Here is a 27,454-nt window from a genome sequence, read left to right on the forward strand (position 1 = left end):
GAGTTAACAAACATGCAATTTCTGCTGTTATATTTCTAGAATACTGGGAGTGTTGACCTGTTTGATCAGCATTATTTTAGAGACAATATTTTTGCATCAGTGTCCTATGAGGACACAAAAAACCTCCAACAAGAAAAAAAACACTAAAGGTTTGACTTTGAAGCGTGAGATTCTGTTAATCATTTTAAGGTATAAAATACCTTAAAATACAAACCATACCTATGTAGTTTGTATTTCATCTGACTGTTGCACCAGTTGCATTGAACAGATTGAAGCTAAACCACCAGCTAAACCAGTATCTTCATCCCACCCAATGTTTTTTATGTTTTGAGCCTTCTTTGTACCGGAGTATATTAAAATGTCCTGAGTGTTAGTTCAGCTGCTTGGTTGCCCGCAAGCTCTTCACAGACTTCCCCCTGGGAAGTCTTTCTTCTGGCCTGCAACACGTGTCAGAGCTGCCATTCCTCATCTAGTTGATCCTTCAGAACTGTATGAAGAGAAGGCTGGGAGCCATTGCCTTGCTGGGGGTTGAAGAGTACTTGAGATTAGTCCCATTTGTCTTGATCCTGCAGTATTTGCAGAGGAAGGTTGCCACGGTAAAACTTTCCATGTTATATTTGTTCTGCTCTAGGATTTCAGCAAGATGAAAGGGGAAATCCAGGCATGTTTTGCATTCTTCCTCCTCCTATCTTCTTGGGAGGAAGCTTGCATTCTCCTATATAAGATTCAAACCCAATAATTTAAATCTCAGCTGTGCATCTAAGTTGTTTCATACTGGAGTTGTACCTTGGAGCAACATTTTAAAGAGAAGATAAATTTAAAGGCTGTGTTGGAAAGGGACAACAGAAACAAAATGATGATCTCTTTCTGTCATTAAACACTCATATCAAGTCAGCAGAAAGAATATTTACGTTATCCAAAAATAAAAATACAAAAAGGGTGGCAAATAGGCAAGACAAATTAGGACATCAGCAGAGCCTCAGAAGCTGAATTAAAATGCCATTTTTAAGTGACTGTACCACTGGGTTTGGTAACCCATTGTATATAGCTCTGCTGATACTCATCAATTCAGCCACCAGCTCTTAGATTAACTTGTTGCTCACCTGTTAAGAAAAAAAAATAAATCTAGGAGTGGTTTTAACAGGTCTTTGTTTTCTTCCACGTTTGATAATTTGATTATTTTCTGTGTGAACTGTAAATATGTTTTAAAAAAAGTTCAGGACCTCAGTGGTTATCAAATGACATGTCTCCAGAGTAAATGAGATGCACAACTATTTTCTGGCAGCTCCTCTGTGTGTGTCTATCTCTTCAGTGGCTTTAGAACTCCAAACAGGAGAGTGGGAAGCCCACGTTTGTGATTAGGTATGTGCATAAATGCTCATTAGTTTGTTTTCAAAGCTTTTCAAGAAACTGCCTGATCCATACACAAATTGCCTGTTTTTTGTTTTCAGCAGCCTAATTAATATAACACAAAATTAAGTTCCTTGAGATTTACATAGTAATTATGCTTCACATTGCATGCGCAAAGCGCTGTTTATCAAAGTGACTCTGTGGAGTTACAGACTCTGTTGCCTCACTGGTGCTTACATTGTCATCTCCAGAGAACACCTGCAGTTTGATTGTGGTTGAAAATGTTAACAGCTTGGTATGACTGAAAAGTGTCAGCTGTATTTTTAATGTCTATGAATATTTAATGAAGTGTGAATGAAAATATTCTCCAAATATGAGATTTAAAAAAAAAAAAAATCAGTCTTTACATTGTAGTAACTAGTGTTCTGTTATGGACAGTGAATAATGTGAATTTTAAAAAAGTTTTCTGACAGCGTGAACTGACTTTCAAAATACTGTATCAAAAGCTGCAAATAATATGCCAATTATGCTGAGTATTTTCAGGAGTAGTAAGAGCTTTTATACAAAAGGTGAAATAGGTTGAAACTTTGCAATTGGGACATCTGTTTGAGATGAATTTTAATGATCACATTTGTTCCTGTCAGTTTCTGTGGAAATCCTAAGCAGGATTAGGTGGACTGTACAAGCTTTTTTCCATACAGAAGTGCCATGGTTTTCAAATTCTCTATTACTGCCACTACCCATGTCTTTTCTTCTTCTTTAGAAAAAAGTGACTTGCATAGAACATTTTCTTTGAAGTAGGCTTCATCGGAACAGAAGTTATCATTAGCAGCCTTCAGGGTATAAAAGCAGCAGGTGCCATCACCCAGTAGAGAAAAAATTATAAAAGCATGTTTAAGTTTCTAAAGTTAGGTAGTAAGATGTGTCTAATCAACACAAATATACTTGCTCCTGTAAGGGTCTGTTGTTGATGTAAGGTGGCAGATAGCATGTTTATTAGGTGATAGCTAATTATTGAGTGCTAAATAGCTGTTGCATATTTAGGGATTGCAGCTGTATTCCTTCCTAAATACTACTTCCTAATTTTTTCCTAATTTCATATGGGCAGAAAATGGCTTCCACACTCCCAAATCTCCCAACTGAGGATACTCTTAGAGCATCATTATGCATTTTTTTTAATTGAATTTTTTGTGCAGACTACTATTATTTTGCAGTATGCAGTGCTAAATCGTCTGTAGTGTCATGGATTTAGTAGTGATTGTAGAGAAATATTTTGTTTTCCTACTTTTAGGAAAGAGTCTTGGTTTTGGGGTTGTTGGTGTTTTGGTTTTTTTTTTTGTTATGTCTTATTCTTGTCTCTAATTCTTGAAGGAGAAGACTGGATGAACTCATAGAGGGTTCCCAACAAGTTGGAAGAGGAAAACTACATACCTTACAAGCAAAACCTGCTTGGGAGCTCTGGTTCTTGTCTGTTCTTTCCAGTGAATGTCTCTGTACAGACATAAAAACAGTACAATGCAAAATGTGGATTTCTGTGCCAAACAGCTTGAGAAAATTAGACTAACAATCAGGTGTTTTCCACAGCTTGGGCATTCTGTTTTCTACAGTTGGCTCTCCCGATGGTGCAGGTTCTGTCTCGCAAGACTTATCTTGCTGCTTATTGTTTTCAGCTGTATGTTCTTCATGACATGTTCAGCTATTATTGTAAATAAAAACATCCAACAGAGATCTTGGTAATTATGTGTCTGTCCTGATTTCATCCAGTCAAATGGGGGCTTTGTGGCTGTTCCATAGACCACAAACTGGCAGTCGTACAGCCCAAGGGGTGGTTAAGGTATCTGATGGGCAGTCTTACAAGCTGAGAAAGTAGCAGATAGGTGAGATGAAAAAATAACTGGAGGGACAGTCAATCTGTTTACCTGTGTTGGAGCAGTCAGTGATGTGGTTCTCCCTCACAGCAAGCCTGTATTAATAAACAAATTGTTAGGCAGTGTGTTTTACAGGTATTTATCACTATACCCATCACTGGGAGTGGTGAAGTGCTGGCACTTGCAAGACAATACTTGAGTTGTAGCAAATTTCAACATGTCTGTTGGGCAAGAAGGGGAGTATATGCACTCACCATGACTTGCTTGAGGAGCCCAATCATACCAGCGCTTCAGTAGCCTCTTGCACATCTGTGATCTACGAGGTTCTCAGGCGTGCATACTCCTTATATGGCTTCTCACTTTCCAACATCAAACTGATGACAGATGAGTTGGTGTGAAAAGATTGTTGGCTGCCAAATAGCAATTGCTCTTTTCCACTGAGATTAATGGCAGACATACTTTTGCCTGGCTTACCAAGTTCAGATGAGCTTTTATAAGCCTCCCTCTGTTTTACTCTTGCATTTTCAACATGTTGATGATCGTTCCAGGTTTGAAGCTTGGAATTTGGTGGTAGACCCAGCTGTAGTAGCAGATAGGAAGTGGTAGGTCTGATGGTGAGCCTTGCTCAAAATCTGCCTTGTTATGCTAACATAAAGGACTGTAAAAACATCTTTTCCATATTTAAGCTTTAATTCAGCAAAAACATTAAACTACCCTGTAATCAGACCAGGTGGAAAACATAATTTTCCTAATGTTGTGTATCTTTGCAATATATTTCAGGAAAATAAGACCTTAGAATGCCAGAATGCAAGTCAGAAGTAGTAAAGTATCTGTGCTACAATTTTGTGCAATCTACAGATTGTACGTGGCCTTGAATTTCCCATTTTTCTCTTTGTGCTTGCCCTGGAAGCAGATTGCTGGAAAATGGGGGCTCTTCTGGATTTCCATTATACCTGTCTGTTGCCAAGACCTATTAGTGCTTTTACACATGACAAAAGTTTGAGAGGGATATGGCATTTGAGGCTACCAAGCTTGGCACAGTTCAAGCAGTGTGTTGTGTGACTTGCTGCTAAAACCAGAACAATGCATTTTGTTGCATATGTTCATTCCTTACAGTAAATTTAGTAAGCTGTTCAGAATTGCCTGGACTGTCTGTGGCTCAAATACTGGTCTTGAAAGACCAAATTATAACCATCTATTTGCAATCATATCTGTGATTGAAATGTGCGTGTAAAGGAGAGAGCGAATTGCAAATTAAAAAATTGTGATGTTAGAGGTGAATTTTTTCTGGAGTTCCCAAACAGGTTTCTCTGATGGTGGGCTAGCTGCTTAAACCTGACTTTGGATGCAGCTAAAATCTTAACTTCTTTATACCTAAGAGTTCCTTTTCATTCAAATGAAAACAGTGTATTCCGTACAGTTGGCATGTAGGTAAATGGAGCTCTGTCAGGGAACAGCGTGGTCAGTAGTGGTGTAAATTAGAGTTCTGGGTGGAAGAAATACCAGAAATTCAGAGCAAAAAGAAAGGCTTGTGAAAGCATGAGAATTGCATAGGAATAAGGTGAAGTAGCTGTCTTGACATATATTCTGTGTAGGGAAAAGAAAAGTAAAAATCTACAAAAAGAAAAGTAGTTGAGGTTGGTTAAGTTTTTCCTTTTGATAGGAGGCTATACTTGGGAATCTATCCTTCCCCCCCCACCCCCCTCCCCCAGTTGGGTAGCAGTAACTGTTTCTGAAGTAGGGTTGTTAAAAAACTATCTCAGAGTTACTCTTGGATACGCAAAGCAGTATCTGCAAGGGCTTGCAGCTTCAACCAAGACAGTAAACCTATATTGTTAATAAAGAAGTCTCAACTCGCCGAAAATCTACTCATCTTGTGGTGCTTTTTCTTAAAGGGTGAATTTAAATAAACCTTACAGTTGGTTCTGCGTGGCGATATTATCTTGACCCATTAATTTTTGGAACACCGTATTTAAAAAATGTAGGCTTGTATGCTGGAAAATCATTACAAGTTCACTGTAGGTCCATTTCAGATGTCACTGCTTTTCAGTAGGACTAGCGAACTTCAAGAAGTAGGAAGTGCACTGTTCAGAAGCTGTTGCAAACAAGGAATTTCAAACTTTATTTCTAGCAGGGTAAGAAATAGCAGTTTCTTCTCCTCCACGTTCTTTGGGGGGGAACTAAAAAACTGGTGAGTCGCAGTTCAAAAGTGGGCTGTCTTTTCATGTTTTCCTGCAGCATGCTTTGTCTTTTTTAAAATTTTTTTTCCTGGCTGCCAAGATGACCATAAATATGTTCAGACTTAATCTTGGCTTAGAGTTTTAAAGTACTCTGATCCAGCCTGGCAAAAAGATGTAGCAGCATCCTTTCCCATTTAACATTGGGTTTTTTCCTTTTTTTATTACAAAGGTGGTGGCAGCTTTGAAAAAAGGCTCACTTTTGGTTGAAGTAACACCAATAGCCAGTGCTCCAAGTACTACAAAAGAAGAAAAAAACCTTCACTGCCATTATGTGAGTAACACTGAATGTATTGCTGTGATTCCTTTTAAATGATCTTTGTCCTGGTTTTTAGTTTAACTGCACCTGCATCTTGTTGCACCTGTATCACTGCTCCTTTACCACTAGTTGAGATAGGTGATTGTCATGCTCTCAGGCCCAGACTGCAAACCACAACTGAGATTACCTGTCTGGATGAGATATCTCTATGGCCTGTTTTTAGAAGATGGTATACTTAAACCTGAACACAATTAAAAAAACCCAACAAACCAAAGCAAAAAAAAAAAAAAATCACCAGCATTTCAGGGCTTAGGACAATAAAACAGACTACAGCTTCCAAATAACTCATCAGGTTTAATTTGTGAACCCTGATAGACATAAGGCTGATGTTTTTACGTATTTATGGATCCAAATTATCTGGCTAATAGTAGCCATTCTGTGTCTGATGGAGAAAATGCTATACATTTTTGTTGAGTCATCTATCCTTTTTCTCAAAACTAAGTCAGTGTTCAACTGTGTAGCTTTTCAATATCTTTGGTCCTAACAATTGGCAGTAATCCATACTGTGCCCACCAGTGTTCAAAAAGAATGCCTTTGACCTGTAGTTACCTTCTTATTCTTCCAAGGCAGAACAGTGTTTTCAAACAACCCAATCCATTGTATTTTCACCTGTCGATCAGGTCACCCATATATTATTTTTTCAATAATCACCAAACTGCTCTTTAATAGTTTATAGGGCTTAGGAAGTTTACACCAGATGAGAGAAAATAATGTGAGATAAAGTTCATTTGTAGTGGGTTTTTTGCATGCTCTTTTTCTTTAGACAGGACTCTCATGAATGTTCAGTGACATCGGACCAATTGGCAGAGTTGAGAAAAAAATGACGTTTTCATGAACTTCTATGAAGAACGCAAATGAGCAAAGTGTAAGCTTCAATGGTAAGTTTAACTTTTTATTATTACTAGTGTCCTTCTTTACCTGTTCTTGAACACCTGTATTTACAAAGTTTTTCAAGTTTCCTGTTTCTTCTTCAGAACGTTTGAAATTTGTTTTTCTTAATTGCTTTTGAAATATTTTGAGAAACACCTTTAAGCCTAAAAACCATGAATAATTAACACACTGTCTACCTTTTTGATAACTTAGTGTTCTGTGTCAGGATGTTAAATTACTCAGGGTTCAAGAGAGCTTAATTCTCATAGTTCTTCAGTTTGCGGCATTCGCTTGAACTGCATAGCTGTCTGCTAAAAACTACATCACAATTTATCATCAATCTTTTTTTAGTAAAGCATGAAACGTAGCAGGGTATCCAGCTTGTGTGAGGGCTTTTTAGGGGTGAGACCTTTTAATGAGAGTATTTCTTTTAAACGCTAAATTGTGTAAGATAGATGAGACTTAAGGAAAGCTATCTTAATGATTTTTAGATATGTAATGTCATTCTAAAATATTGGATGTCTTAATTTGACTTGATAAATAAAGTTTAGTTTTCAATCAGTAAAACTACTCAGGTTTCTGTCCATATATTTCAGCTTTTGTCCATGAAAACTCTTAGAGAAGATGGCTGATGTAAGCCTGAAGGAAGCAGCACTAATAGTTGGTGTGGTGGCAGCCTGCTACTGGAACAGTCTCTTTTGTGGCTTTGTTTTTGATGATGTTTCAGCGATTTTGGACAATAAAGATTTGCATCCTTCTACTCCATTAAAAAATCTGTTTCAGAATGACTTTTGGGGCACTCCGATGTCTGAGGTAAGTTGTTTGTGAAACACTTTGAGGCATTTAGGAAATGGAAAAAACCTTGCAGAGAGGTTTTTACACTTCTTTTCCCCTAATGTGGTTTTAACAGAATAGTTTGTTTCTGATGCAATTTGGTGGTGCTAGTGTTTTGTACTATAAGATCACAAACAGATATCACTTATATCCTTTCCCTTTGTTCAATAAAAGAACTTGTAAGAAAATGAAGTCACACCTCACACTTAAAGATGCTGTGTGTTATCTAATTCCAATATCAAAATTGGACAACTGACCATTTTACCTTCTCCTGCAAAAGCTGGGCATTGACATACAATTGCAGCCTGGGAGGAAAGGTAACACCCTTAAACATCAAAGCTAGGAGTTAGCAAATGGGTATTGACTCCATTAAATTTTTTTGATTAAGTATGTTTATGTGAATTTTTGGTTTGTAGTTTTTGGTTTGTAGCCCATGTAGAGTGGCTATGTTTTTCTCTGAAAAGCTGCATTGCATTAAAATTGTTGATAAACATCATTAAATGGCTATGGCTAAAGGTTTTACATATAGTTTAGAAAGTTACACATGATGCCATTGCTGAGCAAATGCATAAAAATTCTCTGACAGACAAGCTTTTGCCTATCAAGGCATTCCACCTTGTAATCTTCTGTTTTCTTATGCCCATAACATACAGGGTTAGTTCCTTGTGAGATGCTAACTGCTAGCTCTACAAATAGACTTTGATGCATAATTTGCATATGACCCTGGAATGAAAGCTTCCAGACTCCTTTTCAGATGCTGTCTAGTCCTGTAGTTATTGAGAGTAAATGGGTTCCTAAACTCCTCCCAGTAAAATTTCAAGTAGTATTTTTCAACATGTTTTTACTCAAAAAAACCCCTAACCATGTGGAGCGTGAGAAAGCCATCTCATTCAATGTTGATTTTGCACTTAAAACCAACTGAAAATTGGGTTAAAATTAACTAAATGAAGTCAGATTAATTTGATCATTCATGGCTTTTAAAATATTTTTCCCTATCTTGTGTTTTTGTCTGTATGTGCAAATTGGTTCCCTGTCCCCACCCTCCAGTTTTTTCTTAGATTTTCTTCCTTTTTTTTTTTATGGACACACACAGCAAAGTATCAACGGGCTGTGGGTTGACAAATGCATTTTGGAGCAGGAAGATGGTGTTAAGTGTAGTTTTTAAAAGGGTTTATGGGTGGAGTAACGGGCAACATAGACATATTGACTGGTAGACATAGTGAAAATATGTAGATAATACATTTAGCTGAATGCACCAGATTTTTATTTTATAAAATACTTATCTAAAACATGAAATGGCAGAGTAATCAAAATACTTGAATAATACACTAAAACTATGTAGAAGTAGGAAAAATAGTCAGAATTAACTTCTCTGTTTAACATTTTTAATTGAGTTTTCATTCACTAGTTTTTTGTTTGGGGGTGGTTTTTTTTTTTTTTTATTTAGTATTGCTGATTTTCAGGTCTTTATTTTGAAGGTAGATGCCTGAAAATAGAGGGGGGAATCATGTATGCATAGATTTTTTTTATAAGACTTTTACTCCAAAATATCTAAGTTGGTGGTGACTGATTGATTTATTTATTTTCTTTTAGGAGAGGAGTCATAAATCTTACCGTCCCCTTACAGTTCTTACGTTTCGCCTAAACTATTTGTTCAGCGAGTTAAATGCAGTTTCTTACCACTTCCTAAATCTGGTCTTTCATGTGGTGGTTTGTGTAGTCTTCCTCAAGGTCTGTAAACTTTTTCTGGACAACAGGAGCAGTGTAGTTGCATCCTTGCTCTTTGCAGTGCACCCAATACATACTGAAGCGGTAGGTATAGCTGTTATGTGCTTAATTTGTTCAAACTATTAATTAACCTTAAATTTCATGGGGTTTGTATCTGTTTATATATTGTAACTCAAACAGGTGTGTGATTTTACTAGTACTTACTCTGCCCTTTGGAACGAATGGTTGAGGTGACAAATTTTAATGCTTGAAGCTGTTTGGTATTCCATGCAGCTACTGAAAAATAATTAAAGAAACATTAATTTAGTTATTAAATAACTTAGGTCTCTGCCATGAACATTGGCTTTTATGATGATGGGTACTTTAGTTTACACAGATACTTGTGTTCTGTGATGATTCATCCAGTGTCATATTTTGCAAATACTATGAATACTTCTTAATTAATTTCCCCTCCCCTTTAGCTAATCACCAAGTCTGTTCTGTCCACTTTCTTTTATGTCAATATATCTATCTTGGCAGGGCTTTTTCTAGGATTGTTGCTATGCTACATCCAGCTTAGGGTCATTCTGTTTGAACCTTCCATTTTTTGACATATCTGAGATAAGAAAGAGGAAGTACATTTCTTGCCTGTCATATTTACCTTTCCTTTGCTTCTGAAGGAGTTTTTCACTGCTATGAAAAGCATTATGTATACAAGCTGTCTTATATACTTCTTAAAGGTCAACCAGGCTTGTAGTGTTGTGGAGTAAATGGAGTCTTGTGATCGCCATTCATTAGATTTGCTTCAGTCAGGAACACTGATAAAGCAGATCTGTGGAATTCTCTGCTGTTATTTCTGCACCACTTAGATTGGCTTTCCTAGATTCCAGTTCACACATGTTGCAGAGCCCATTCTCAGTCTCTTTTTCCTTGCAGTATTAGCTGATTTTCAGAAAACTGAAAATGCTTAAAACTTTTGCTTCTTTGGAGGTGTTACCCCATTTTTGGTGTTTTGGGGTTTTGTAACATGTTTTTTGGGGGGGAGGGGGAGTATATTTTGATATTAAGAAAATGAGAAGGGTTTGCTCTAACCTCATGTTGTATTTTTTTGGTCCTGTTTTGTTTGGGTTAAGAGTTTGCATCTCTCTCATGTTCTCTAAAGACACAGATCCCTGTCAGTAGCAATTCAGTAGCCTGCATCTGCATATTTTGAGCAAATCTTCATAGGAATTAAGTTCATGGGGTTTATAATTGGCTGCTGTTTGAGCTGCTAATATGTCCTTGCTAGAAGTTGTTAGTGACATGTTTAAAAATGCAAAAAATTAAACACCTGAAAATTTTTGTTTCCTTTGGTGCTTGAAAGCACAAACCCTAATAAAATCTTGGGTAAAATATGGGTTAAAAAGTAATTTGTTAATTTAATTTGGTTTTCTGTTTCTTTGAAAAAAAAAATGGTTTATGTTTCAAAGTTTGGCTTTGCCTCTTTGTAGCAAATGTGATAGTATCTTTACAGGAGCATTAGTAAGTTGCTAGTGATTTACATTAGTAGTTTATGGCTTAGATCATCCTATGTAATTTTATCACTTTCATTCCAAATATGATGATTCCTTGTCATGCTCAAACTGTCAGATTCTGTACGAGATAACAGTAACACAGTTGCTTTTAGTACTATGCACCAGAGTTAGCAAAAAGTATCGTACGAATCCTACAAAACATTGTGTAATGAAAGCTTATTGAGTAAGGCAATGTATTAACAAAGTTATGTGCAGTTATGAAATTATTTGGTAATAAATGTGTAATCCCTGATATTAGCCACATGAGGGCACTTTAAGACTGTGTGATTGGTAGAACTTGGTGCTGTACTTAAAACACTTAGAGGCTGTGAGATTTAAGTGCAATTCTTATTGAATTCCCCTGCTGTTGTACTTAGGTACTCAGGGAAGAATCAGTTAAGGGGTTTTCTTCCTCCTTCCGCACCTTTTTCAATTTAAATTTTCTGCTTTTGAGAAATAGTGCATTCTATCCTTTCAAGTGTTTGCACTGAGAGTTCTGCCTAACATGCAACCAAGAAAGGATTCTTAGAGTTGGCAGTTGAGACCTGTGCACATGTATAAAAGGCAAAACAACTGGAAGTTTCCATACATGGAAAAGAGGAGGTAATAATGAGCTGTATTTTAGAACTGAGGATTTGGGTGCCAACTGACTGACTTAGACTTTAGTGAAAACTCCAAAACAGGTCTCATTCCCAGTTTTTATGTAATTTGATGGTACCTTTTGTATCTTTTATAATTGAAATGGATCTGATTTGAATTCCTTCAAATTAGTCTCCTACTTACTACTCCCCTGCACAAGAGTTTGAAACAGCAGATGCAATACATGAACATTTCAAACCTTTACCTATCTTATGATAAATTATTTTTTCCTGGAGAAGCTAGCAGAGCAGCATAAATAGAAAATAATTTTCTGCTTGACTTCAGAGAGAAGCTGGTCTCTTGCAGTGGTAATATATAATTTTCTGAGGAAGAATTTTTGAGAAAATGGGTTGAATAACAGCACCACAGTTTCATTTGTCCTTGTCTTTAGAATTCCAGTTCAGTCTTTCTAGCTACTTTGCTACTTTTCTGGCCAGAGGCATGTTAACCACCTTTACAGCTACAGGATGTCAACTAACCTTGTGAATGTTGGAATTTTCTCTCATAAGTCACATTTGTATCCAGAAATAGAATCTCTCTTTTGTCAGCAGGGGACTGTGGAGGCACACCAGCACACTTGCTTTACTAATGATCTCTTTCAACTCATGTACAAAGTTCTCTTTCATTTCTGTCTTAATGCTGCACAATTTTGAGATCCAGACCAGGAATCCTTGAAACATCTTAAGGCATTTTGGAAACAAACACCTGTATACTCTCCAAAATGTTAATGCAAACTCTGATGTCCTGTCACTTGTGAAGCATGCTTTGTCTGTGCATGATTCAGTGAGTTCTTTGGTAAACGTACACTACTCCCAATGGAAACACCAGAGTATGTTTTCTTTACACTGTGACCTTGGATATTGAGTTACTTTCTCTTTTTATGCTGTACTGAATCAATCATGCTTGACCAAGAGCATACTTAGCAATAAAACTTATAGCTGGGTCTGGATGGCTGAAAGTCAGTTTTCAGCAGCATCATAATTAAATGGTGAGCTATGACGTTTTCTTAGCTAAATATGACTGTCTGCCTCAGGATAGCATGCCATTTTTCAGCCAGCTTACTTGCAAAAATTTGGATGTAATCAGAGGCATTACAGAAGAGGACAAACGAGGAAGAAAGGCAGTCCTAAATGGTACTGTGGTCAGCACAGTGGCTACTGCAGTAACTGTTAACATAGTGAGCTGTCTTCCATCTCTGGTCTTTGATTGCACCTTAGTGTTTTTTGAAAACAGCTTCTGAAAAGGAACTTAATCTGTATTTCATTGGGGATTCTGAAACAACCTTCTGCCCTATGGATTTTAGCACTTCTCCAAATTTTCATAAGATCCATTCCTCTCTGTCTCATTACCAAAGGGGGCACTACCTGCAATTTTAATATTGCCAACCAAATTATCATTCAGAAAATTGCCAGGCCTGTAGTAAAGCCTGAGTCATTCTTTAAGTCCATTGCACAGAGCTTGCCATCAATTTATTTGTAACTCTTGACTGCTCACCTAAGAGCTGCCATAGCACCAGTCAAGGGAATGCTTCTTTCAGGTTCGGATCCATTCAGTCAGTTAGAAAAGGTATGAACAAAAATAAAAATCATAATTTCTATATGCCTTCTATATACTGTCTGCAGAACATGTATGTACAATGTCCTTGTCAGGCTTCACTTAAAAGCTCCTATTGATGAAAGCTAGTTTCTTCCAAGTTATTATGAAGAAGGCAGTTGTTATTGTGCCCGAATTCTGCCTCAAATGCTGCTTGTGGCTGGTGTTACTAAAGATAAAAGAAAGTACAACTTTTCTCAGTTGTCTTAACGGTGATATTTAGGGGCACATCAGCCACAGGTGGCCACCAGCCACTTCTGTCATCCTGTTCTTGAAATCAGTACTGATTGAACTGAAAGCAGCCTTACTCTTCTTAGCCTTTTTAACTTGGTTTATAGATCTTGTTTATGCATATCCCGATAGTATATCAGTCATGCACTATTCTAGCACTAGAATAGTCACTAGAAGAATAATCTTGTGTTTTCTTCTTTTTCATTTCAGGTAACTGGAGTTGTGGGCAGAGCAGAGCTTTTATCATCTATCTTTTTTCTAGCTGCTTTTTTGTCATATACAAAATCTAAAGGGCCAGATAATACCATAGGTAAATGACTGACAAATATATACATAACTTAATTTCTGTACCACTGATCAATAGAGCTCTTAAAATGGTGATACAATGGATGTATTGGTTATTCAGCAAGTCCATACAACAAAAAACCTTCATCGCCAAGATACCCACGTACTAGTACTGTCCATTACAAATTGCCTTTTTTTTTCCTTCAAGACTTAAGCACTTTTTCAGTTGTTTTGTAACACCTAGAGTAGGGGACTCTTGTACTGACTTCTACTAATGCAAGTAAGTGGAAGTATGCTGAGATGCCTTAGACAGTCACAAGTAAGCTGCAAAGTTTCAGTGGAGTTGTAGGAGGCTTGCTTCTTTTCCAAAGTCAAACTGACCTTGTGCAAATTCATGACTCCCTATAAAACATTCAATTTGAAAAAGTGTTGTGGTGAATTAGGAAGGATTGTGGTTTTTTGTTTCCCTATCATAGATTAGTCTTTTGCCTTTTGTTTAGTTCTTTCAATTTAAGGGAGGCAGTTTTAAAACTGGTACATGTACATTATTTTCTGTAGAGTAAAACTGGTAATCTTCCCTTTAATAACAAATGGCATACTGAATAAGTTTATAGAACATAGCATGTTCAAACATGAAGAGCCCAAGTCTTCACTTTTTAGGTTAATTTACTTTATTAAATGTTTGTTTTTGTTGTAAGATGGAACATTTTCAGTAATGTCGTCTTTATTTGCAGTGTGGACTCCAATTGCAGTGACTGTGTTTCTGGTAGCTGTTGCAACACTGTGTAAAGAACAAGGAATAACAGTGGTGGGGATATGCTGTGTGTATGAAGTATTTATTGCCCAAGGGGTAAGCTGTTGAAAAATAAATTGGATTTCTTCTCAGGAATTCTGTAATGAGGCATTAAATACTTTGAAGTGTCATATTTCAGCACTGATCTTTGTCAGTTCAGGCTAACTCTATAGTTCTGTTACATTTTTCAGGTTTGTTTTTTTTTTTTTTTACTCTTAATGAGTGTTTAGCATACATGGTTCCTGGTGAGGGAATCCAGTGACTTCTAAGTTGTCCTTTACATGGTATATAGAGATGTTACCAAATATACTCAATAAAGAACTGACATAACTTAATTGAAACCTAAGGTTTTAGTTGACCGAGGTTTGCACAGACAAGTATGTAACAGTCTTGGTTAAAGTCTGAGATGCATAAAGATAGGGATTATTTGTTTTTAATTCCTGTAGTAAAGATAGAGAACATACTATATACAAATGCATTTCATCACATTCTAATGAAGAAACAGACATTTTGGAGTAGTCTTATTTGAATCAGTAATATTCTTATGGAATTCGTTGTTCTAAGAATACCTTTAATTTCGAATCTGATAGGTTTCATCTTAAGCATTGATAAGGCTTTAAGTTAATAGTAATGTTTCTTTTGTTTAGAGAAGTGAGGTGTTCCTGCAATGAAATAATTCTTGGTTTTTTAATAGTCAAACCATATGCAATTTAAAAATACATGGTTGCATATTCTAAGAAAATTTTCTAGTTTACTGTTACTTGGAGGATGATTTTGCAAAAACTGCACCAGTAAAAACTGAAAGACTGTCTGTCTTGGGGATACATATTCAAGGCCAAAATGCCAAAATAATAATTTGTGCTTACAGAAATACGTGTGTTTGTAACTGTTGCATTTGCAAGTCTAGTGAATAAGCATATAATTTTCAAACTGAATTTCTAAGGAAATCACCAGTATATGACTGTACTTTTCAATCCATTGTTCCTTTCTTTAGTAACTTTTGATATGATCCTCAGCTTCATGAAAGTTTAACAAATTTGTGCAAGTCAACTGAGTAGAAAAGATAAAATCGAAACTGAGGCTGCTTCTGAGGGCACAGGTGTAGCGTGAACTAAGAGTTTGACCAGTTCTCAAACCCCTGTCAATATCTAGTTTAGCCAGCCAGTATGTGTGAAGCAATAAGTCATCCCTGGCACAGAACATGAAAACATGGGGAAAGAGGTACACAGGGAAGAAATTAGGGTATGTAATGGGGAATTCTGCAAGATCATAAAGTTCATGAAGCAGGGAGACATGGGTTACTGCAGTAGAGGCATAAAATAGAAATCCAAGGCTAATCAGGAAGTGAATACTATTTCTACTGTTCCTAAGCAATTTTGTTTATAGGACAAGTTTTCAGAGGGGCTGATAATTCTGAAAATAGTGATTTCTCTTCTTCAGAATTTATTTCATGGTCATACTTGATTTATTGCAGTCTCTGAAGATGGTAGAAATTTTTTAATCTGTCAGTGCAAAATACAGAACTACAGGCATACACGTTCACCTGTGACAGTGTTAGCAAGGATACTTGACTAGAGTTATTTTTTATTAGAATGGTGGACTTGTTTTTGGCGGTTGTCATGAAAGCTGTAAGAAGCTGAATTAAGTAACTATTGGGAGCCACATTTAGAGAAAACCAAGGAGTGGGGGAAAGATTAGGAAGCTCATATTTATCTAAGGGATTAATGAGTACACTGTCTGATTATAAACACTTTTTTTCCTTTGCAGTATACCTTGCCAGTGTTGTTGGACACAGCTGTACAGATTCTTCGAGGAAAGGGCAGTATTCCTTTCTCTATGCTCCAAACACTGTTGAAGCTCATAGTCCTAATGTTTAGTACACTGCTGCTTGTAGTTGTCAGAGTCCAGGTTATCCAGTCTCAACTTCCAGTGTTTACAAGGTAATAGTAAAGTGTCTTTTATTTAGACACTGATAAATAAGATGTGGCTTAATAAGGTCTGAATGAAATGGCCAAAAATACATCAACTTAAGTGTTCATTAACTTATTTTAATATTAGTAAGTAATGACTGTAGCATATCACGTTTTTTGTGAAATTGATAAACGGTATATTTCAGTATCTGTTGACAAGAATGTCCAAAATATTGAGGTATCTGAAGAGGCATCATGAATTTTTAAAAACTTAGTTGTTAGTTCATCTTAGTAATTCAGAAATTAAATGTTTTATTACTAAAGTATTTTTTATTGGCTGTGTGTTTGAACCTTGGCTGAATACTCCAAACCTCTTAATAAGTTTCTCCTCTTCTACATAGAAAATATTTTTTTGTATTTAGGTATGTACTATGCAGAAAGCATGGTTGACTTTGGATACAGTGCTTGAAGATAAGTGTATATGAATAATGGTAGAACTGTAATCTATCTTAGAAGTGTGTGAGCAATGTAGAAATACAAGAATCTAGTATTTTCCCTGAAAAATGAGGCAGACTATTAAAGACATGAACAAGGACCACTGAACCCAACTTCAGGTGTAAATCATTCTGTTTCTCCGAACTTACGGTGATTATATCCCAAACCAGTTTCTTGAACTTGGAGGAGGCTCCATCCCGTGCTAAGATGAATAATCGTGCATGGTTCCCAAGCTACACACCTGACAAATGCAGGAAGATTAAGATATTGTACGTGTCTGTCGCTAGTAGTTCTAGCTATGAATCTAAAGTTTGCTGGTTTCTGAGCACAAAGTGGATCAGGACCATATCTTTTTTTCATCAAAAGCTTCTTTTTCTCCTTTCTTTTGCTTTAGGTTTGATAACCCAGCTGCTGTTAGTCCATCCCCAGCAAGACAGCTGACTTTCAACTACCTCCTCCCTGTAAATGCTTGGCTTCTTCTCAACCCCTCAGAATTATGCTGCGACTGGACAATGGGAACTATTCCTCTTGTGGAGTCTTTGTTAGATGTTAGAAATATTGCCACCCTTACCTTCTTTTGCTTTCTGGGATCTTTGATTGTCTTCAGTCTCCGATATCCTGGGGATTCTTCCAAGACTGTATTGATGGTATGAACGATGCATTGTTTTTGTCCTTTTTTTTAAGAGTGTAAGTGCCTCATGTTGTTTGGTCACCTGTCTAATCTGCTGTGACCTGGAGATATTACATGCCTCTCCTTTTGGGCTAGAATGAACACATAAGAAAAGAGGAAAGCTGTTGTAGCAACAAAACTGTTAAATTGCAATTAAGTATGTGATTTTTGATTGCTTCCATTGCAAATTTTCACAAGATTAATGATTACGTGATACCTTTTTTTTATTAAATCATTGGTGCAGTTCTGTGTGCAACAAGCCTGCATGCATAGATCTTAGTCTACTTCAGAAATAATGTACTTTTTTAATATGTAACTCAGCCAACAAAAGTTTCAGATATATGGGAATATTTATGCGCTACTTAAAACTAAGGATTTCTTTGCTAATCAGCTGACAAACTTTAATTCACTTCAAAGAGACCTAGCATTATAGTTCTGAGTCATAGGTTTTTCTTGTCTTGTCACTGAAGTGAGGCAATTTTTTTCACTAGAAAATCTGTGAAAGTGATCTGTAGTATTGCTGATGAAGCCTCTTGTCCTGAATTTGGAAATTGTATGAAGAAAAGAAACTTAGATAGCTTATTAATATAATAAATGTGCAAGGTTACGTACCCAGAAAAAATGTTAGGTTTACAGCATTTAAAAAAATGTAAAGGAGTAGCTTAATCTTCCTTCTTATATAAGCTGAAACAATTTTTCTCCAGTGCACTGATAGCAGTAGAAATGTTTGTGGGGAGTAGTTCACTTTTTTCGTAGGACAGCTCTTGAACTTTAAGGCTCTCTATTTCTGTATGTTTATGTTTACTCCCTACCTAGTAAAGCTCAGAGGAGGATAGGGTTAATGCAATTATCAGCATACACTTTTGTAAGTTAGTTTTTTGTTTGAGGGTGGGTTTTTTTATATTTGCTTTTATTATTTCAAGTGTTTTTTATAGGAGGGGGCTTCTGAGATCATTCACTCCAGAATGCGAGCCTCGGTGTTGCTTAACACAGTATAATCCTTGTTTAATGAAAGTTGTTTTCTTTTAATATATACTGATGTTGTGTATATAATCTTCAGTATGATGCTGATTTTTTTTTTCAGACATAATATTTAAGTGCCTGGAAGCTAATTTCTTAGGAAATGAGAATGCAATATTTTATATTAAAAAATTAATTGTTATGTACTGTAACATGCAACAACACAGCAGGTCAAAACCTATTTCTGCCTTCCAGTAAGCTGTTAATGTCCTGATGTAGACTGGATAGTCTGCCAAGGGAGAGAGGGGGAGAGAGCAATTTCTTTCATACAATCATAGAATGCTTTGGGTTGGAAGGGACCTTTAGAGGCCATCCAGCCCAGCCCCCTGCAGTGAGCAGGGACAGCTTTAACTCCATCAGGTTGCTCAGCGCCCCGTCCAACCTCACCTTGAATGTTGCCAGGGATGGGGCCTCCACTGCCTCTCTGGGCAACCTGTTCCAGTGCTTCACCACCATCATTGTAAAAAATTTCTTCCTTGTGTCCAGTCTAAATCTATCCTCCTTTAGTTTAAAACCATTACTCCTGGTCCTGTCACAACAGGCCTTGCTAAAAAGATTGTCCTCATCCTTCCTGTAGGCCCCCTTTAAGTACTGAAAGGCCACAATAAGGTCTCCTCGCAGCCTCCTCTTCTCCAGGCTGAACAACCCCAACTCTCTCAGCCTGTCCTCACAGGAGAGGTGCTCCAGCCCTCACATCGTTTTGGTGGCCCTCCTCTGGACCCGCTCCAGCAGGTCCATGTCCTTCTTGTGCTGAGGGCCCCAGAGCTGGACGCAGCACTCCAGGTGGGGTCTCACCAGAGCAGAGCAGAGGGGCAGAATCCCCTCCCTCGACCTGCTGGCCACGCTGCTTTTGATGCAGCCCAGGATTCGGTTTGCTTTCTGGGCTGCAAGCGCACATTGCCGGCTCATGTCCAGCTTTTCACCCACCAGTACCCCTAAGTCCTTCTGCGCAGGGCTGCTCTCAATGCCTTCATCCCCCAACCTGTATTGATATTGGGGGTTGCCCCGTCCCAGGTGCAGGACCTTGCACTTGGCCTTGTTGGACCTCATGAGGTTCCCACAGGCCCACCTCTCCAGCTTGTCCAGGTCCCTCTGGATGACATCTCGTCCTCCTGGTGTGTCAACCGCACCACTCAGCTTGGTGTCGTCTGGTGGCTTCTCAATCTGACTTACTAGAGAAATCATAGTACCATCTTTAACATGAAGAAAGTGAATCTTTATTTAGTAATACCAATTCACACAGATAGTGGCAATGTTCCTGATAACTATTTTGAATTACTAGTTTTAAAAAGCTTCTTTCCACACTTGGTTCTCGCTTCCACCAATAAAAGCCTGAATTTGTGCTGGTCAAAATAAAATACTATCCTGGCAGGTAGGAATTCTATGTGCTATCCATATGGATGCCACATGGTACTGGTATAATGGTGGCTTCATCACAGTTGGTACCATGATTGACTGCACTGTTTGATGTTTCACATTATAATGAGTGTCACTCTAAAGGAGTAATAAAGGTCTTCTGTAATGGCAGAAGCTTTTTAGAATCTCTAGCATGTTTTGGCTCTTCCCCTAGCTCAATGAGATGCTGAGGTGTCATGCTGAAGCCTGATCTAAGGGAAAAGTCTCAAGTTGCTTTTGTTTATGAGATCAGAAAAGGTACAACTTTAGATCTGCTGCAGAGTTAAAGATGTTTATTTGGACTTTGCAAAAAAAATGCAAAGGAGAGGGATCCAAAATGCAAAAGAGAAAGGAGGTTGCCAGTATGTCTGAAAACATGTCTTTCTGTATTTGCTGATGTGGGTATGGATTTGGTGCTTTACTGCTTGAGGGACAAGACAGAAGAAGGGATTTCTTCTCCCACTTCCTCAAGTGCCAGTGGACATTCCACAGTTCTCTGCAAGTTCAGTCTCACAGGATGAACTCATTACTGGGAGATGGAGAAGTGGAAGGACTGATTTTCAGACAGTTTTCATCTGTTTGATACCAGTCATCTCCAGGAAAAGATAACTCTGGTAAGTGCATACATTGTGTTTAATTTTGTCTTATTTTAATTTTTGCCATAGGTTCTGAAATTGTCTTTTCAAAATAGCAGAACTAGGAGAGGGCAAAACAGATAAATTGCCCTTTTTTGTTTACCAACTAACAATATGAAACTAACAAAAATGGGACTGTATATTGCAAATCAGAACACATTCTTTGGCAGGTTGACGTCATTATGCTGCTTGAAGTAATCAGTTATTCTTACATTAGTAAAGGACATGCCCTGGAAACAATGTATGAGCAGTTAAATTCTCTTGTATCTTCTGTTTACTTTATCCCTGTGAACAGGCAGATAGCTAGACTGTCAGACTGAGTGGCCTTTATAAATAGGTCACACTATACATATTGAAAATGTTGAGTACTAAGAATAGTACTGATCTAGAATTACTTTGGTGGCTTTTCAGTAGGTTTCAAAATCAAGCTGTGGTCATGGCCCTTGTTTGTTCATGGAATTTCTTGGGTATAGACATTCCTTTGTTGGCTGGCAAAATTTAATAAAAGCTTTTTATTATCTTGACATTCGCCAAGTGTCCCAAACAAGGGTGCTTTACCTCCCTTCTGATAAGACAACACGCTGTGCTACTCAGCTGCAAACTTTGGTGGCTTATTACTATGCAAATGTCCGGAACAGACAGGTATCCTTAGGCTTCTTGGAGTAAGTTTTTTACACTTTTAAGTGTTGTGCCAACACATCAGTACTTCTAAATTTAATAATATTTATTTCTCTACTCACAATGCTTACACCTTGCTCAGGCTTTGAAATATTTCCTTGTGAACTTTTGACTGGTTACTTAACAGTTCAGATACTCTTCATAGCTTCTGGTCATATTTTAGAATTTTGCCATATGCTTTTTTATTCCTGCATACTTTAATGGTTTCTGTCTTTTGGTTTTTTGTTTTGTTTTGTTTTTTCAGTTGCCTTGACCAGGATATTTTTTGAATGGAGCCTCTGCATCTGCTGAAAGACTATGATAAAAAGAAAGAATAAATGAACAGAAGAGAATGCATTTTTGTCTGCACTAGCCCGAGAAATTATATTTGAAGGACAGTGTACTAACGAGAGGCAAAAGCATCTAAAGAGATGTTTGGCAAAACATTGTATAACGTTTGTCATCAGACGAATTGCACAGAGCAGAACATACAAAAACCTGTTTAATAAATGCCTAGATCATAAGCGCTCAGTGGAGACCAAGCACGTGCTATATTAACTGCAGAATCCTTTCCACGCAAACCCAGTGGAAAGAACTGGCTTTCACTATACATATGTTGACCTCGTGGGGCTGTGGGACTGATGTCCTTACTATATTAAAAAAACAAAACAGCCTGCATTTTTTTGAGCAATGATGTAAACCAATATTTTTTTTAAAATCTTAAGAGGTGGCCTCTTCAGTTTATCAGAAGATTTCATAAAATAAGTTAATTCATTTAAGCCTATGTACAAGCCTTACATACATTTTAAAGCTAAGTACAGTTTATTCACAATGCAGTAAAAACGTTTACAAAACAGCACCTTGTTTGCTAAAGCGCACTTGGAACATACTTTTGTACATTTGCTTTTGTACTCACAAGTGCATCTGGATGCACAAAACAGAATGAAATACAGAATGATACCCTCACTTCCCATAATCCACCCCCAAAAGTGTGAAGGCATTTGCTATAACTAAATTAAAAACTGATACAGAGGACTGGCTTGGGGATAGCGTGATGAATTCCGCATTTCAAAGTCAATTACAAAAATCTGTTAGAGTTCTGTGAGGCTTTTACTTTTGCAGATTGGTAGGTGCTTTATAAGGCGCATGTACAATAAAAATGTAAAGGAGAAAGCGAGAGGAGTGTGAAATGGCGTTAAATTAAATTTTGTCCCCAAGTAATCAACATATTCTCTATATTGTGCTTGTGATTTCTTCAAGGCTCAATTATGTATTTATTTTCATGTAGCTTAATTGCTGTGGATCAGCTGAGCTGTGTTAAGGATCCATGTGCATATTCTTGGCCCCTTGAAATATGAGCTAAAACCTTAACTTGAAGTTTTAAATGAGTGTTGCGTTTTTATATGAGAAATCCTAGACTGACTTTCGAACTGGATGTGTTAACTGTTTTAGCATGGAAAAGGCAGCTAAAATTATGCTTAAATCTAGACAGAAGGTGACAGCCAGTTGTATTGAAAAGTTGTAGAAAATTCCTCTTACTTTCTCTATTCAAAGAAACATTCCATTTCTGTAGGGATTTTGTTATTTGTAACTTTGAGGCCAGATATTTTGAAATAATTATTTGAGTCTTTTCTGGTACCAGAGATTGTAAAGCTGCTATTTAACAGTCACCCAGTACTTAAAGCAAATGGTCATGTCCACTTCCTTTGCAGCAGATGGATTTCTCTGTCTTTGAATAAACACACCTTTTGTTAAGATGTCTGTCACCAACCTAAGAGCTGCAATTATGCAGTTCTTAAGTTCATTGTTATTTTAGATATTTCAGGGTGCCCTTAGTGCACTATCTGAACACAGATGTTTATTCAGTGGCTGATTCTGATTTTTGTTATTTGTTCACATTTTTTACAGAAAATAAAAATGGACTTTATTGCATTGTAAAAATAACTGCTTTGTACATCATATAAGCTGGTATAAATTTTTAATTGTTATAAAAGGTAATGTTCAAGGTTCTCAGACTGTCATGTTTTTGTATATGGAGCTCTTATTAAAACATTGTTTTGAATTTGATCCTTTGATCCTAGTGTTTTGTCATACAGCTGTTCTTTTCTGCAGTATAGAAAAGCAGATGCACTTGTAGGCACTTAAGTAGGCAGTGTCATTTGCAGGTTAAAACTTGCTGTGTTCAGAGTGGTGTCAATGTAAAACAGAACTTAATGTTTAAAAGAAAAAAAAAAAAAACCAAAGATCTACTATGTATGCCTGTTTTTCTGGGATTTTTTGTTTTTGTAATTGCTTCATAATTTGTTTCTTGGGTACAGTTTGTCACTGCCTAATCTTTATTACTAATTCATTTGCATTTCTTTTCTAGGCACTCTGCTTAATAGTGTTACCATTCATTCCTGCATCAAACCTCTTTTTTCCTGTTGGATTTGTAGTAGCAGAACGAGTGTTATATGTTCCTAGCATGGGATTCTGCATTTTAGTAGCACATGGATGGAAGAAATTATCAAATAAAAGGTAAGGTAGTGTTACCTATGATTGGTTTAACTCATCTCTCTTAATTTCATAAAAGATAACCATATTTACAACTGCAAGCCTTCCCAGTAGAGCTTTTACCAGTATGAATTTATTATGTTATAGTTCTTATTCTGTTTCAAGTTCTTAATGAACACAGAGTAATGAGCAAGAAACTGTTTGGCAGTCATGTGAACAAATGACAAGGAAGTTCTTAGGAGACCAGTGCATTATTAGGAGGGTATTATAACATTTATTTAAAATATATATACGTATATATACACACACATACATGTACAGACATATATATTTTATATACTTTTTTATTTCGGATACATATCTAAGCATACCTGTATATATATAAAAAAAAGCCTCAGACTGCACCAAATATTTTTAGAATGTGGTGTAGCTTACATTACACATTGCTATGAAATGGACTTTACCCATGAGCCTAGAAGTATAACCCATCTCTTTTCTTTGCACAAAACACAAATATTTTCTGTTTAAATCCTAGACGTTTTTAAGGATTAGACAAAAAAATTTCATCGTCAGATTTAATTTGTACTTTATTCAAAAGTGATTACTGACTGAAGTTTATATAATGCATGTGTATCAGTCTGCAGCATGTTAAAATATCTTTTACTGGTTAAATTTTCAGACATACCATGCTAGCAATGGACATCAGAGCCATTCAGTATTTGTTAAACTAAAGAATTTTTTGGATAATAATTTCTCCTTAGGAAATTCTGTTCTAAAAGCATGTTTTGCACACACCTTTGTGTTTTCTGCTATCTTCTACATTGATCTGCACATACCTCCCTCTGACCTGGATGCTGTACCCTTGTCACCCCAATGGCATCCTAATGCTAGTTCAGACAAATGGAAGGGCGGCAATTCCCAGTCTATGTTGTCTGCTATTATTAGAGGTGAGACCTTGCAGAATAACGTATGCTAACTGGTGCTGCCAAAGCTGACAGCACTGGATAATGAGGAATTAGTGATACCTTGTGGGAGTGAGGAAAGTATTATCACAAATCCCACTATGATGCAGTAAAAATAGAAGTGATGTGAAAGAAAGCAAGGAACCAGGAGAGCATGGCTGGGGAGAAGAATTAGGCAGCAGTGTCATTTGCTACAAAAATATTGGGAATCAGCACTCTAAAAAGTCTTATGAGAGAGAGTAGGCTCCTTGCTTTGGAAGTATGTGGAAGGAAACTTTCTCCTAAGGCTGATGGGGATATAGATAACTGTATATGCTAGTTCTCACCGGTTGCTTTGCTAATAGTTTAGAATTTCTCTCTTAATTCTGCTGTTCCACTTCTTTTAATTTTTTTTTAAACAAGCACAGTATCGTAAGCCTGCACAGCATTTTGTATATCTTAAAAATGGAGGGGAAAAAAAACCTTTCATTTTTTAGCAACCCCTTGTGAAGTACATAGCAGTGTGAACAGCTCTTGCATAAGTATAAGAAATAGCTGGCAATGGTGAACAGCCGAATGTCTGTTCAAAAATGAGATTTTTAAAAACAAAATGATATTCATAATCTTAGGAAGAATACTAGGTGTTTAACATGTTTTTTTCATAATTAAATTAGAATTGAGACCCCAAATGACCAGGATGTTAAAGCGTATGTTTTGTATTTGTTGTGGTTAAAGTCAGTCATGTTTAAACTCCAGAAAAATAAACTGCAGGAAATCTAGAAGATTGTTCCTGACAAGCTTGTTGCAAAGAGTGACTTCTGCCCCAGTTTGCAGCTTTAAAAATAAAATTGCTACAAAGATGCTAAATCTTACTTCTATTTAGATATTACAGTAGCACTAGGATTTTATTTGCTTATGGAAGATTGAGTAGTCTACACAGCAGACCTCTCTATTAAGATGTGTTCTACAGCGTGGGAAAGATTGGTGATGTATGCAGTAAAGAATTTGTGTGGAATTGTCGGATATGAAACAAAAGGATGGGATGATATTTTAGTTGCTTTTTTCGTTTTTTAACATTTTGTACAGTGTTTTGAAGAACCTCACTGTTTGAGATCATGATCATGTTCATTGCCTTAAATTACAGATAAGTTCTAACAGAAGTATAATTTTCATATATTTTCTGTTTATATTATGTGGATTGCATTTGTTCTTAAGTGAATTACATAGTGATAACAAAAAATCAGGTAAATAAGAAAATTAACTTGAAATTAGACGCTGTTTCCTTTAAAATTTTAGATTGTGCCATTTGGTGATAAGGCAAATAAATTGGAATATACCATTCACAAATATGGTCCTCAATTTATTTGCCTCCTAGCATATGAGATACCTATTCTAGTATAAATTAGAATTGTTTGTGTGCTTATAACAAATCTTTGTTTGTTTTATTTAACAGTGTGCTAAGAAAAATTTCTTGGGTTTGTTTGGCTGTGGTACTATTCACTCATGCATTAAAAACACTGCACAGAAACTGGGATTGGGAGTCAGAGTACACGTTGTTTATGTCAGCTTTAAAGGTACTGTATTCTATTTGAAAAGGATAACAAAGTTTGTGTTGCTGTTCTCAAAAAGCTGCAATAGAGTGTGATAAAGATGGAGAGAAATGATGCTTGTTTTGCCACTTTTATTTCTACATTGACAGTATTAACATCTAATTAGTTGCTTTTGGGAATGCTTTAAAAGTGTGATGCACACATGGGAATTCATGTGCAAGAAATAGATGATAATTTTTTCCTGTGTTAAAGTAGTTGAATGTATTCTCTTATCTGGATGAAAGCATGATATGTTTCAGTACAAAAAAAATCTACGAAAAGTTTGATGCACAGAATAATTCTTCAATGCGCATATGACATGATAGGATAGTTTGTAAAGTCCCATAACAATTACAATGAATTTTAAAACATTTGGTATTTCTAGGGACAAATAACTAAAATAAAAGGATGTTGAGCAAGAAGTTCAATGTAATCATTCTGTATGTAGTGTTTTGTTATTCTTTACATGTAGCAGCTTTATGAAATCTGTAATTTGCCATGCATTTTTACATCTTTAAGACATAGTTAAAAGAAAATCAGTTGTTATGTAATTTCAGCTTAATACCTTATGCATTGGTATCTTCTTTCTGTTTCTAGGTAAATAAGAACAATGCAAAACTATGGAACAATGTGGGGCATGCATTAGAAAACGAAAAGAATTTTGAAAGAGCTCTGCAATTCTTCATACAAGCCACACAAGTGCAACCAGGTAAAAGCTTTGACTAGTTGCCATTGAACAGCTTCTCCATATTCCTAGTACTTCAGTATGCTTAGCTTACTGAACAAAATCTTGTCAGTGATCTGTTTTTCTCCAACTGAACATCAGATAATGTCATACCATCAGTTAATTGACCCATATTTTTTGGAAATAAACTCAAAGTCCTCCAGAAAAGTTTCTATCTATAAAAAGAGGGAGGGACATTCCATTTAAAACTATTATTTGGATGACATTCTTTCTGAATTAACTTAAACTGTGACTTCTTATGAAACATAGTTATTACTTAATTTTCATATTTAAAACTAAGGAGGTGTATACAAAGACTTAAAAATCTAGATAGTATCAAAGTGCGCATTTACTCTATTTTACATATTGTTGCAAAAGAAGTTCTACGTAGCACTAGACAACCTTTCCTTTTTCCTTTTAGAAGCGTAATAAATAACCTTCAATTTACGTGCCTTTACTACAGCAAGAGATTAAAACTAGACACGAGGAAGTATGACCTCAAATTTTTTACCATTTCCCAAGTAACTTTATAATCCATCTTTGCTTCATGGTTAAATTATTAGCATCATAATTAAGATGAAAAATGATATAGAATTGCCTTTTTTTGTTGTTGGTCTTTATGCACTTCACACTACTCTGAAGGCTT

The 27,454-nt window shown here is 36.5% G+C and overlaps 1 protein-coding gene across 3 annotated transcripts in view; it reads left to right on the top strand.

Moving 5' to 3' along the window:
* Window positions 1-27,454, top strand: part of TMTC3 (transmembrane O-mannosyltransferase targeting cadherins 3) — a 35,638-nt gene that overhangs the window by 1,891 nt on the left and 6,293 nt on the right. The window contains exons 2-12 of one of the 3 annotated variants that reach the window (XM_075708524.1): window positions 5,628-5,729; window positions 6,538-6,652; window positions 7,241-7,457; window positions 9,072-9,290; window positions 13,412-13,511; window positions 14,221-14,336; window positions 16,047-16,219; window positions 17,079-17,331; window positions 23,430-23,578; window positions 25,949-26,069; window positions 26,682-26,793. In XM_075708524.1, coding sequence (XP_075564639.1) covers window positions 7,269-7,457; window positions 9,072-9,290; window positions 13,412-13,511; window positions 14,221-14,336; window positions 16,047-16,219; window positions 17,079-17,331; window positions 23,430-23,578; window positions 25,949-26,069; window positions 26,682-26,793 — 1,432 coding nt within the window. In that variant the 5' untranslated portion in view covers window positions 5,628-5,729; window positions 6,538-6,652; window positions 7,241-7,268. The remainder of the gene's footprint in view (window positions 1-5,627; window positions 5,730-6,537; window positions 6,653-7,240; window positions 7,458-9,071; window positions 9,291-13,411; window positions 13,512-14,220; window positions 14,337-16,046; window positions 16,220-17,078; window positions 17,332-23,429; window positions 23,579-25,948; window positions 26,070-26,681; window positions 26,794-27,454) is intronic. The other 2 variants (XM_075708535.1, XM_075708545.1) reach the window with 2 other exon arrangements.

Source organism: Pelecanus crispus, chromosome 1, assembly GCF_030463565.1.
Source record: "Pelecanus crispus isolate bPelCri1 chromosome 1, bPelCri1.pri, whole genome shotgun sequence".
In the NCBI taxonomy this organism is placed as follows: Eukaryota; Metazoa; Chordata; class Aves; order Pelecaniformes; family Pelecanidae; genus Pelecanus; species Pelecanus crispus.